Raw genomic sequence first — 12,983 nt, 5'->3', positions numbered from 1 at the left:
TTTTAACCTTGTTGCTACTATTTTAAATTTTCCACTTTTCTTTAAGAACTGGCCCTTTTGTTTTCCGTAGGGCACTGGGAAGCCGGCAGAACCCTTCCCTGCCTGGCTGCGCGCGATGACGTGGGCTGTGCGAGGTGGCTGAGTGGGACATCTGCCCCTGCGCTCCCTGGGCGCCAGGGCGCGTGGCTGTGTGACAGAGGCCCGGTCACGGCGGTCCTGCACGAGAGCGGGGAGCAGCCCCAGGGTTCTAATAAAGGAACCATTAAACACGCAGGCGATGCACCAGCAAGACAGAGCAGCTTTTCGGGATGGTTCCGGAACATTCTAGAAAACCTGAAATGTTTCCTTGTTTTTGTAGGACTGATAATATTGGCTTGGCTACCAAATTCCACAGATGGTGGTCTCTTTACTAGTTCATCAGCCCTCTAAATGATTCCTCTGTGAGAGGACGTTTTGTACTTCTCATCTGGATTCAGTGTAACGTGATTCTCTTTCATTGTATCACTTTCTCAGCAGCAGGCCAGCGTCCCACCTGTCAGTAGTCACTGTCCGCTGAGTGGACACCGTGACGTGTCCTTCTGGCTCAGGACGTGGCTGTCATGGGGTGTTCATCGATCCCTCGGGGACCTAGACGCACGCACCGCCTCCCCGGGCCGTGGAAAAGGCCGTGTGCGCAGGCCGTGTCTGACGTCACAGGCGAAGCTGGGGACGAGCCAGCTCACCCGCACGGGGCGCAGCTCCCCCCACGACCGTGGTGCGTTTTGCCACCTGTGACCACCGGAAACGTGAGAAGCCTCACTCTGAACATCACGGCGTTTTCACACCTTGTTACTAATTTTTAAAAAGAATCGAGATTCCCCTAACGGTTCTGGGTGGAGCTGTGCTGTCTCACGGGGAGAAGATGCCGGCTCCCCGGTTCTTCGGGAAGGACCTCGCTCTGCTGCGATGTCTGCGGGTGCCGCCGGCCGTGCAGCCGGGAGCCGCCAGCCGTGATCCGTCCGAGGCCACCCCGATGTCCAGCAGGCGTTTGTGCAGGACAGTTGCAACTTGTTTCTGTTTGGTTGCAGTTTAAAGCATGTTTCTCTTTGGTTTTTAAAAAACGAATCAAGGACTCACTTGATTCTGGATGGATGCTGGAATTTTAAACAGTTTCTGACCAGAGGGCATTAGGTGGAAACATTGTTGCACTTTTAGATAAACAGCCAGGCGGGCGCGTCTCCAAGTGCTTGTCAGAAGGTCGACTCTCAAGCTCAGAGGCGTGTGTGCTCCGACTTTCTGTACCGAAACCCTCTGTTGAAACCATTTTGCTCCTGGGAGAGACCCCAGCCCAGACACGGCTCGTGCAGAGACCCCGGTGTTCGGGGCTGGCCGGCTGGGACAAGCAGCGAGGCCCACTCCCGCAGACCCGGCGGCGTCACTGGCCACACACCGCTCCTCGCAGGAAGACGGACCGTGATCTGGAACTCGAAAACCCGCCGGCTGGCGTGCATCCCGTGGGTGAGACTCCTTTCCTGTGTTCCCAGGGCCTGAGTCACTCGTGGGGGACGCTGGTCGCAGAGCGGAAGCCCCTCCACCCTCCTTCCCACTCAGAGCCGCAGGATGGTCTCTGGGGAATCGCCGGACCGAGCCCCGGGCACCGGCGCTGCCTCCCCAAGCCCAGGTAAGACGTGAAGGCGGCCGGCCACGCGCTCAAGGAGGCAGCGCTGCCGGCCCCGTGGACACAGCGCCCGTGACACCCGTGTCACCCGTGTGCTCTTGGCTGTGTCCCAGTCGTGCGTAGAAGGAACCTCCACGTGGGTCTCTGCAGCCGCTGCTTCCCACGCAGCCCCTTCCCCACGCCCAGCCGAGCCGGCACGAGAGCCCACTCTGGGTGAGGGCGTTAATGACGGTTTCCCTCCCGCAGCAACGTGTTGTAGGAAGTTAAATTGGTTTTCATATTTAAATTAAAATATTTCTCTGAGGCATTTTTTTCCTCTGGTGTAAAGACATTTGATTCACTCTTGGCGCTGAGCAGTGGTGGCCGAGTCATCGCATGTTTCTGGCCCCGACGCGAGGGCCACTGCCCCGGCCTGGCCCCACAGAGAGCTGGCGGGAAATTAGCTCGCCCTTCCTCTTCCTAAAGTCGCAGGGGCTGCTCACGTGGAGAAAGCTCTGCTGGCCGGGTGCGGGGGCTCACGCCTGTGATCCCGCACTTTGGGAGGCCGAGGTGGGAGGACGGCTGAGGCCAGGAGTTTGAGACCAGCCTGGGCAGCGTAGTGAGATCCCGTCTCTACCAGAAAAAAAAGAAAGAAAGGTCTGCTAGGTTAGTATTGCCTCCCTGAAGAAAAAATTCTTTTAAGATCTTAATCACATATTTCAGATTTTGAAATTAATTAATTGCTATTCCTCTGTGAGTCATTTCTAACAGGATAGTTTTGGTGGGGGTGTCAGTGTTCTGTTAACGCCAATTTTTCTTTCAGTGTCTGTTCATGGAGAACTAATTATAACCTTCCTTTCCAGATGGCCAGTGACGCGTTGTCTTGGTAGCGCTTGGACAGGGTCCCAGGTGAGTAAGAGGTGACAAAATGTATCGGTCTTGCCTGATTTTAACCCATCCTGATGGGCTGTAACTTCTCTGTCTCTGGTTCTAGATTGACACCTCTCCTGCCGTGGAGACCTGGCCTGGGCTGTCCTCTCTGGAATTGGCTCCTGCTGGTACCTGGGTGGGTTTCTGCAGGGGCTGCGGCCGTCCAGGACGCCCGGGGAGCCTTCTCTCTGCACCTCCGTGGCCAGCGTCCCTCCCACAGGCTGGACGGACTCACCCGGTCTTGGATGGCTTGGCCTCCCCCAGAGCTCCGCGGGCTCGGACAGCCTTGCCCTGAAGTCACGGGGGAGCCCCCGAAGGAAACGTCCTTGTGGGAACAGAAAGGCACCTCCCCTGCTCTCGGCGGTTTCCAGACAGGACAGAACTGACCGGGCGCCTTTGTCCATGTGCTGGAACAGACGTCTCCTTTGCCTCGAGACTGCGGCCGGGCCTTGGTGTTCAGGCCCAGGCGGCCGCCTGGGTGCAGCTCGCCCAGGCGCAAGAACTCCTGAGAGCGTAGCAGTAGGTAGGGCGGCGGGAGCCCGCAGAGCCGCGCTGGGGCCGTGGGGAGCGGGTCAGTGTGCCGTCGCCGCCGGCTGCCCCGGGAAGGCATTTCCGCGCCCAGCCGGTGGCAGGTGGCGCAGAGGAAGCTCCAGCTTCGAGGTGGCAGGGATTATGCGGACGGGCTCACGTGGCATTGCCAACGTTGGGGGCAGAGGAGGAGCACGGGGCAGAAAAGCACAGCACCGTCCACGGAAGTGGGTCCAAGTAGCTCTGACCCAGCTGCTTTCTAGAAAGATCCGAGGAGCCGTGATGTCCGCGGCGGTCTGTGCCCCACGTGCGTCTCTCTCCACGTGTTGATGCAGAATTGCCAGAAACGGCTTGTTTTCCGGAGGAGCGCCTTGGCTTGCCGCCGTCCATCCTCGCTGGACACCTGGGTGCAGAGTCGGCTATTTCTTCGCGCAGGGCGTTGCGCACTCGGTGGGCTCAGGAGGGAGACGGACGTCCCGTTCCAGGTTCCGGGTACCCGCACGCACCGTCTCCGGGCCAGGCAGCTGTCTGGGGAAAGGTGCTTCCAGACGGGGAGGCCCCGTCCAGTGCCTGTCAGCCCCCGGCCCTTCCCGGGCGCGTCCCCACGGCCACCGTGTCCCGTCCAGTCTACCTGACCCTGCCCCCGTTGCCCGGATCTTTATCATCACAAGATGAGACTCGGGAGACGGAGAAAAGTCGGATGTTGGAGAGGCTCGGGGTGTTGCTGCCAAAGGTGACCAACTCCAGAGGTGTCTGCGCGAGTTAAAAGACCAGTCGGTGCAGGTCACCTCTTCTGAGTCCTCAGACGCCGTTTTAATTTGTGTAAATGCCTGTTGGGGATGAGTGTGATTTCTAGAGAAAAGGGAGCTTTTCTCTCTTTCTCTGTTGGTGACAATGGGGTCTTCCGGCTGTCAGGTCTGGGATGAGTGTGGCGCGGGCGGCCGAGTGTGCGGACGACGGCGGCCGCCTGTGGGGTCGTTGCAGGGTGGTCTGCGTTCACGGGCGGGGGTGCCGCGGCGCTGCTGGGGGGGAGACGGCAGAGGCCGGGCGGCCGCTCGCCTCTCGTTTCCTGGGGATGGGGAGGGGGCCGGGCCACAGGGCACCGCGCTGGGGAGACTCCGCACTGTCGCGCTGAAAGCGTTCGCTTAATTTTAGAAAATAATTCAAAAATCATGGACAAGTTCCATAGAACCTAAAAGAAATAGGTTTGTGGCGGCCGGTGAAACGATAGGGCTGTAAGAAACGCGTTAGCATAGGCAGGTATCTGGTTTCGTTCTTACGTCTGACATGGCAGCCCCTGGAACCACACAGCCGTTGCACACACGGGATTTCTAGCCAGTTCGTTGAAGTATTTCATCCCTTACATCTCGCTGAATTCGTCACTGAGATGCTGTGGCTCAGGGATTGACTTCCAAGAGGCTTTCTAAAAAAATTTATCAATATATAACATTAATCTTTCTTGAAAACAGAATTTTGGTAATAAAAGGCTGGTTCTTTCTCCAGGTCTATTTATTGCCACAAAACTTGCTCCGTGTCTACAAATTCGCTTTAGGCTTCTTGGCACATTCACCGTTTTCACAAGACGCGGCCGGGCGGCCTCACGAGCCGGGGTGTCGGTCGGCACGGCGGCAGCTGTGTGTGTCTGTGCTTACAGAAACCAAGACTTCCACTCACTCGGGGATATTGATTCACTAATTTAGACTGCATTTAAAATATATAATTCAGTCTAGATCATTGTCAGTCTGACAGTTTGTCAGGTGCTGAGGAAAAAGCATTATTTGTTTTAAAGAAACCTTTTTTTTTTTTTTTTTTTTTGGGACAGTCTCACTCTGTTGCCCAGGCTAGATTGCCGTGGCGTCAGCCTCGCTCACAGCAACCTCAAACTCCTGGGCTCAAGCGATCCTCCTGCCTCAGCCTCCCGAGTAGCTGGGACTACAGGCATGTGCCACCATGCCTGGCTAATGTTTTCTATACATATTTTTAGTTGTCCAGGTAATTTCTTTCTATTTTTAGTGGAGATGGGGTCTCGCTCTTGCTGGTCTCGAACTCCTGAGCTCAAACGATCCTCCCACCTCAGCCTCCTAGAATGCTAGGATTATAGGCGTGAGCCACCGCGCCCAGCCTGGGTTTTTTTTTTTTTTTTTTTTTTTTTTTTGAGGTGGGGTCCCTCTGTCGCCCAGGCTGGAGTGCAGTGGTGTCATCACAGCTCACTGCAGCCTTAAACTCTGGGGCTCAAGCATCCTCCCACCTCAGCCTCCCTAGTAGCTGGGACTGCAGGCGTACACCACCATGCTGGCTAATTTTTCCATGTTTTGTAGAGATGCGGTCTTGCTATGTTGCCCAGGCTGGTCTCAAACTCCTGGCCTCAAGCCATCCTCCCACCTCGGCCTCCCAAAGTGCTGAGATTACAGGCGTGAGCCACTGTGCCCAGCTCTAACCTGGAATTCTATACCCTGCAAAAATATTCTTCACAATTGAAGGCTGCATAAGCAAATTATCATACAAGCAAAACCAAGAAAAGTCATTGCCAGGTGACAAGAATTACTAAAAGTTTTTGTTTAAGCTGACAAAAAAGTATCCCAGATGGAGGCACAAAACTAAAGGAATAAAAAAGCACCAGAAAGGGTGATTTTGTGAGCAAATATAAAAGAATCTTGATGGCTTAAAGCCACTGTTATAATTTTTGTGGGTTCTTAACATAAACAGAAGTAAAACACGAGGCCGCGATAGCTCGCCAGGCCGGTGAGCGTGCGGCAGTGCCGCGGCTCCGCGGTCTCTGCGTGGTCGCGGCGGACAGAGACTAGAATAGTAAAACGATGTGTGACTCCAACACTTACTGAAAAGAATGGGAAAACACTTGATAAATTTGAAAGAAGGCAAGAAAGGAGGGAGAAGGAACAAAACACAAAAGGACAGTAGGAGGCGAATCGCAGATGGTGCCGTGTCGCCGCGGCTACGGGTTACAAGGGACTGGGGACTCCAGTAGCAAAGGTGACCGGCCTGTTTTTAACAACAGTTGTTCACAGATGACATACTTTATGGATAAGGACGCAGAAAGGCTTAAAACAAAAATATAAACCGAGCAGACATGGACCTAAAGAACGTCCTTACAGCGAGGTCAGCGCCCGAGTAAGCTTGAGAAGTGTCGCTCGGGAGGGACTTGAGCAGTGATACAAGGGCCGGTCCCGCGGTGAGCACGCCCCGCACGTGTGCGCTGCCCACAGTCAGAGCTGTCGGGACCACAGCGATGACGGCCCCGAGCTGCCGCTGGGGCTTTAAACGCTCTTCTCTCGGTAGGTGACGGAGCAGCAAACACAGTCTCTGTAGGGTGGAGATTTCAGCACAGTTTTCAAATGTTACATTAACCTCGAATTCCTGGAATGAGCCCCTCTGGCCTCCGTTATTTTCTGCAAGGTGAGAGTCCGCTTGCTGCCGTTTTATGGAGGAGCCTCACAGCTACGTCCGCAGAGACACCGGCCTGTGGCGGCACGATGAGCCCCATCTGAACTTGGTGCCAAACAAGTGCAGAATGTTCCAGACGGATGGGAGCGTCTACCAGACAGACCGGCCGGGCCGTGACGCAGGCCCAGCAGATACCAAAGGGCCTGTGTCACGCTCTCGCCGCTGCGCAAACCGAGATCGGAAATCAGTCTCAGGAAGACGGTGGACTGTCCCCAAATGCTCGTCAATGGGGTGACGCACTCGGACGTAACCCGCAAGGCAAGTAAGCCACAGTGAAAACGATAGGATATTTTTAACTGAGCAATAATGAAAATACACCGTATCAAAACTCTTAGGCCACATTTAAAGCAGCGTTTACAGGAAATTCGTAGCTCTAATTGCTCTGATCAGGAAAGAAGAAAGGTTCTAAGTTTCTCTCAGGAAGTGAGAAAAAGAACAGCAAATTCAACCTAAAGAAAGTGGAAGGTGGGAAATGAAGGGCAGATTTCGGTGAAATAGAAAAGCAGACGCAAGTGAACGACGCCCAAAGCTGAGTGTTGGAAAGATGAGTAAATCCGGAAACCCCTGGGAAAAGTGACCGATAAAAGGGAAAGTACTAATTACCACAAAAGTCACAGGAAGAGGTCATTCCTACGGAGTCTACAGACGCTGGAAGATAGTGTTATAAACGACGTCCCCCCAGAGTCGTGAAGGTCCCACATGTCAGTGTCAGAATGCAGGAAACAAGCCTCGGTTCACACAGACCCTTACGCTGGTCTCGAAGAGGACGGGGAAGACGGGGCTGCCAGACACCGAGGCTCGCGGAGCTGGGTGATGGGGACGCCGAGGTACCGCGCAAGGACAGAGGAGCAGCGTGGCGTGCATGTGCCACCAAGACGCACCAGAGACCCCTCCGCGGTTCCGTGGGGTGGGTGGTCCTGTCGACGTGTGGTGCCGAGCTGGTTGTCAGTACGGAGAAGACAGTGAATCTTGGCCCTTGCCCCTCACCAAGCGCAAAAGTTAACTGGAGCCGAATCGTAAACCCTAGAAAACTGTTTGGCAATATCTGCTAAGCCAAACACGTGAGAACCTTTCTGTGATCGAGAAACCCGTCTCTTTACTGACAAAGGACCTTGTGCGTTAAATAGAAAAGAAGAAATAAAGAACCCCCTCTCTTGTGTGTATGTGCACCGGAAATGACAGTGTGTGTCCGCGGAGGGACACGGGTAAGCCGTCCACTCACCACCGAGCAGTAGGTGCACACTGGGGCCGCAGAGTGGGCGCCTCGTGCCTTTGTGGGCCGTGTGTGCTGTGCGGTGGTGGACGGGGACCAGCGGGGGCAGGGCTGAGTGAATGAAGCCACACGTGAGCACGTGTCCCACAGAGACGAAGCCCCAGGACCACAGAACAAATGTGGGTGACCGAGGGCACAGCAGTCGTTGCCTCTGGGGGGTTGTCGACCAGGAGAGGGTCAAAGGCTCTTTCGAGGGTGCGGCGAATGTCCGGTGTCTGACGTAAGTGATGCATGCAGGTAGGGACACAGATAAAAGTTCATGGAGCCATCTGTTTAAGATGTTTGCACTTTCTGTAGAATTAAAAACCTTTTTAAAAATCATTTGGACACATAATTTCACCATATTCTAACACAAAATAAATGGCAGCCTAATAAATTTGCAAATGGAAAAACAAAGTATGGTTCAAGTTTGGATCCATTTCTAGAATAATCTTTTGAAAATTACATTTGGACCAATGCAACATCCAGGATGTTCCCATGACTGAGGACCCTGGAGACAGTAGCTCCGTCCCCCTCCGTTTGGTTCGCGGGTGGTTTCTTGCAGTCTGACACGGTCACGAAAAGGTTCTGGAGTTTTCACTTGCGCCGTGGCTGTTTGCGACGGCCGGTTCTCCCGTGCCGGGGGCCGAGCCCAGCTGGGGTGCAGGGAGGGCGGAGACCCTGCTCCTCCCTGGGCTCCTGGGCGCTCCTGGGTCACGTGGGAACTGCTGGGCGGTGTTTTCATAGATACAATTCTGCAAAATTGTAGCCAAATCTCACTGAGCTTCACATTTTAGATACTCTGATGCCAACTTTTGCAACCCTGCTTCCAGGTTCTTCACTGGGAGCCTGCCTCGTTCCTCCTGAGAACACTCGGTCCTGGCAAAGGGCTCAGCGCTCAGCACAGACTGGCGGAGGGCGCCGGGTTCCGTTTAGTGGTCTTTATGCTTTTCCATTTAATTACTCTTTTACGGTATGGATTTTTTGAGAGTTTATTAGTGTTTATGAGAATGATGTTGAAAAATTTTCTAAGATATGTGGACTGTAAATCACAAATGATTTGCAGGAGGTTTTTCTGATAAGAAAGTATTTTCACAGTAATGGCCAATGAACATTGCCCTCTGCAATCGCGGTGCTGTTAATTAAATGTCGTGGGTTGAAGGGCAGCCCCGGGCCCCCGCCCCCCAACATGTCGGTGCCCTGACCCTGGAACCCGTGAATGTGACCCTACTTGGAAAGGGGTCTTTGCAGATGTGGTCAAATGAAGGATCTCAGTGAGACCCGCCCTGGGTTCGCCAGGTGGGCCCTGACTCCGGTGACAAATGTCCGTATAGGAGACAGAAGAGGAAAAGACAGGCAGAGGAGAGGCCCCGTGGAGACAGGGCGGAGACCGGAGTGATGCGGACACCGAGGCCTGGAGCCACCAGAAACGGGAAGAGGCAGAAAGGCCCCCCAGAGCCGGCGGAACCAGCGCAGCCCCGCGACACCCCCCTCTGCCCCTCAGACCTGGGACCTCCAGGCCTGCGAGAGGACGAATTTCTGTTGTTTTGAGCCGCCCCGTTTGTGGCATCTGCTCTGGCGGCGACAGACCGATACTACGTGGAGAAACCACGAAACGCGTCACCGCAGGGCAGCCGCAGAGGGTGCGTTGGTGGACGTGCGGCCGCGTCCCTGCCCGGCGTCCGGCTCCGCCGGGTGCTGCTCCCAGCACTCACAGTGCGTCTTGCTCACTCCACTGCAAAGTGTCTTTCTAGGGAAAATATGCGGGTTTCTGTATAGATAAGTATTTATTTAACATGCATCTGAATTATTAGAGACGGCTAAATATACGATGATTCAAAATTTTAAGGTTCATGGCTGTAGAAGCAGAGCAGAAACCATGAGTGAATATGTTCTCAAAAAAGTTTTAAATAAAATAATCTAAAAACTCATTTCCTTGTTCTCTTTTCCCTCTTAGAACAGGTGGAGCATTTGCTCCGCTGAGTGTGGAAATACGCAAACCAGGAACGATCCCACTAGGAGCGCCCTCGGGTGCACGGTGTGGCGGGAAGAGGCAGGACGTGCTCGCTGCCTGGAGTGCGGAGGCCACAGTCGGGCAGAGTGTGGCCGTCTGAGGAAGGGCGAGGAAGAGCTTAGGTCTCCTCCTCGGGGGCGGCTGGGCGAGCCGTGTGCGGCTGCAGACCGTGCCGTGTCCGGCTGGTCGCTGCTGCCCAGGAGGCTGGTGCCGCGTGGCTGCCGACGGGCTCTGGTCTAACAAAGCGGCGTCCAGCAGGTGCCGCTGGGAGGGCCTGGCGCGGAGTGTGCCCGTCTGCTGGAGCCCACGGCCGTGGCAGGCCCTGCCCGGGGGCCGGAGGCTGGCAGCGGAGGGGCTGGGGGGCAGTCGCGTGCGCCATTCTCAGAGTTACCTCGGGACGGTGGAAGACGGTGCGGAGTCGTCTGCGGGGCCTCCCTGAAGCTTATTCGCAGGGTAAAGACAGAAGCAGCTTAAGTGCTCAGCAATAGGACCTATTTAATAAATTACGGTATATTCAAACATTTAAAAGCTGTAGAGTTGAAAATCGTGGCATAAAAAGTGGTCACAATATGTTAGGTGGGAGATGTTCCGTACAGCCGTGCGTGCCTTGTGATTCCGGAGTGAGGCGCGATCGGCACGTGAGTGTGGACGGGCTCACGTGGATTTCACGGGGTCTCGCTGGTGTCGCATGGATTTCACGGGGTCTCGCTGGTGTCGCCAGGCCCTGGGCGCAGCGACTCTGGGCTCTGCGGGTGGTGCGTGCGTTGCCGTGTCTGGGGCCGCAGCAGCAGGACAGCACCAGGGTGGTGGGCCCTGGGTTTGCCATGCCGGCTCCAGCGCACACTTCCTGGGGCTGGGTGGTGGGGAGGGGTCCCTGCGCGTGTGAGGTCGGGGCCCAGACTCGGGGGCACAGAACCTGGTTGAGCCCCAGGGCTTCGCGTCACCCCCACTTCTCCTGTTTCCTCCGCACTCGTTAGGGCCCGTGTTGCTCCATGGTGTTTGGCTTCTCGCCTGCCTCCCTAGTGCCTCAGACCAAGACCCGACTCTGTGCCTGGGGCCGGCCCCGCGTGGCTGGAAGGGAGGGAGGGCCGACAGGGTCGGGACGACACGCGAGACGGTCGTGCCCTCCGCTTGCTGCGGCCTCTGTCGGGGCTCGGCCTCGGGCTTCGCAGGGGAGGCTCCGGGAGCCGGGCGTCGAGCTCCCGGGCTTGGCCCTGCCGGCGCCCCCCACGCGACGGTCCGTGCGGAGGGCGGGGGGCCGGGCTGACGCTGCAGGCGTGGCCGAGGTCCCGTGCCGTTAGCGGGTGTGGCTGCGGGGTGGGCGAGTCCGGCCACACTGACGCCCGCGGGCCTGTCTTTCAGTGAACGAGTTCACGGTGATCAGGAAGAAGTTCAAGTGCCCGTACTGCAGCTTCTCGGCCATGCACCAGTGCATCCTGAAGCGGCACATGCGCTCACACACGGGGGAGCGGCCCTACCCCTGCGAGATCTGCGGGAAGAAGTTCACGCGGCGGGAACACATGAAGCGGCACACGCTGGTGAGTGCGGCGGGCGGGCTGGGCCGGCGTGGCAGCAGGACGAGGTCAGTGTTGGGCCGAGGCGTCCGGGCAGGCGGGTCACTGATGGGGGATGCAGATGCCACAGCACCCCGGACGTGGGGTCTGCCCTGCGGGGGGAGGGGGCAGCAGAGCAGGGAGAGCCGCCCCGGCTCAGCACAGGTCCCCCCCCTCCCCCCGGCCCGCCCTGGGCCTGGGAGCAGAGCAGGGCAGCCCGTCACCCCGCCTGAGGCCCCCGGGACGTGCCCTGCCCACCGCCGGCCTCCTTGCTCCGGCCAGGCCTCGGCAAACGCATCTTCCGCTGCTTGGACCCCCCAACCCTTGGCCACACTGGGGTCAGGGCGGGGACCCTGCTGCTTGCGTCTGCTGATCTGTCTGTGCCCACCACGACCAGCCCGGGGTTCGTACCCAGTAGGTGGTTGCAGGTCACAGGTGTTGAATAAACCAGTCTGCTCAGCAGGGAATTGACGGAGGGAAAAGGCAGCCTGAAGCAGGGAGGCAGATTTGCCCAGAGCAGCCGGGAGAGGCCGTCCCGCGTGGGCCAGGTGAACCGGCGAGCAGCCGGCGTGGGGACTGGGCCTCCAGGGCCTCCTCGGAGGTCTGAGTTCTCCCCTGCCGATGTGCGGGGCGCAGGGCCGCGGGCAGACTCGGGGCTTGCGGTGTTTGCGGGGAGGTGGTGGAGGGCCCTGGGCTCAAGGCTGAGCCGGGCGTGTGCCGCTGGTAAGGGAGGCGTGGCGGTGTTGCGTTTGCGGATCTGAGGCGTGTCCGTGCTCGGCTGCGGGGTGGGAGCTGGGGTGCACGGGCTTCCCTGGGGGGCTGCCCCCACGCAGGCCGACCTTCCTGTGCAGACCCACCTGGAGGTGAGGGGCGAGGGGCGAGCCCAGTGCGTGGGGCTCCCCGGCCGTGTTGGTCCTTGGGGCGAGCAAAGCCCCCCCCACCCCGCCTGGGCGTCCCGCCCACCACTCACAGGGCTCTGCTCTCAGTTCCGGTCCCACGTGATTCTGGTCCCACGTGACGCTGTCGGGCCCCCCAGCTCGCCGTCTGGGTCAGGCAGGCGTGTTAGAAGGTTCTGGTTTTACTTTTCTGGCTCTGTGGTGAGTACTCATTTGGGGTAGGGACACCCGGGGCCCTCCTTGAGGTCGACGCCGAAGCTGGAGGGAGGCTGAGCCTGGGGTGGGGCCCGGCCGAGCCGAGGGTGCCCGTGTGCCCTGCCGGCGTGTCCACCCAGCTGGCCGTGGTGGAGGGCCACACTGTGCCCCTCGGACCCCGCCTGGGCTGTGTCCTGGCACGGACGTGGGAGCTGGCTGGGCCCTGAGCTCTGGCCGTCCTCGGAGGTTTCCTCCAGCCCTAGAGGACAGCGTGGAAGGATATAAGCCTGCGTGTTTCCTGGTCAGAGAGAATCCTATCTTGTTTTTGACACTGTTAGGCCCTAAGAAGTTGTACCAGTGTGGGTTGCTGCGTCTTTCTGTAGCGAAACCACGTTAACGGTTCAGTCAAGGTCTTGGTCCTGTCGGGGTCCCATGGGGCTTCCCGGCGCGCAGGGCCGGCTCGCACCCTGCGCTAGTGCCCAGAAATGTGCTTAGAACATCTGGGGGCTCGGTTTTT

At 57.5% G+C, this 12,983-nt stretch overlaps 1 protein-coding gene across 1 annotated transcript in view; it reads left to right on the top strand.

The window, feature by feature from the left end:
* Positions 1–12,983, top strand: part of ZBTB46 (zinc finger and BTB domain containing 46) — a 46,646-nt gene that overhangs the window by 31,205 nt on the left and 2,458 nt on the right. Inside the window, exon 4 of the mRNA XM_069495492.1 lies at positions 11,185–11,360. Coding sequence (XP_069351593.1) covers positions 11,185–11,360 — 176 coding nt within the window. The remainder of the gene's footprint in view (positions 1–11,184; positions 11,361–12,983) is intronic.

This window comes from Eulemur rufifrons, chromosome 20, assembly GCF_041146395.1.
Source record: "Eulemur rufifrons isolate Redbay chromosome 20, OSU_ERuf_1, whole genome shotgun sequence".
NCBI lineage: Eukaryota > Metazoa > Chordata > Mammalia > Primates > Lemuridae > Eulemur > Eulemur rufifrons.
This window is presented reverse-complemented; position numbering and strand designations above follow the sequence as displayed.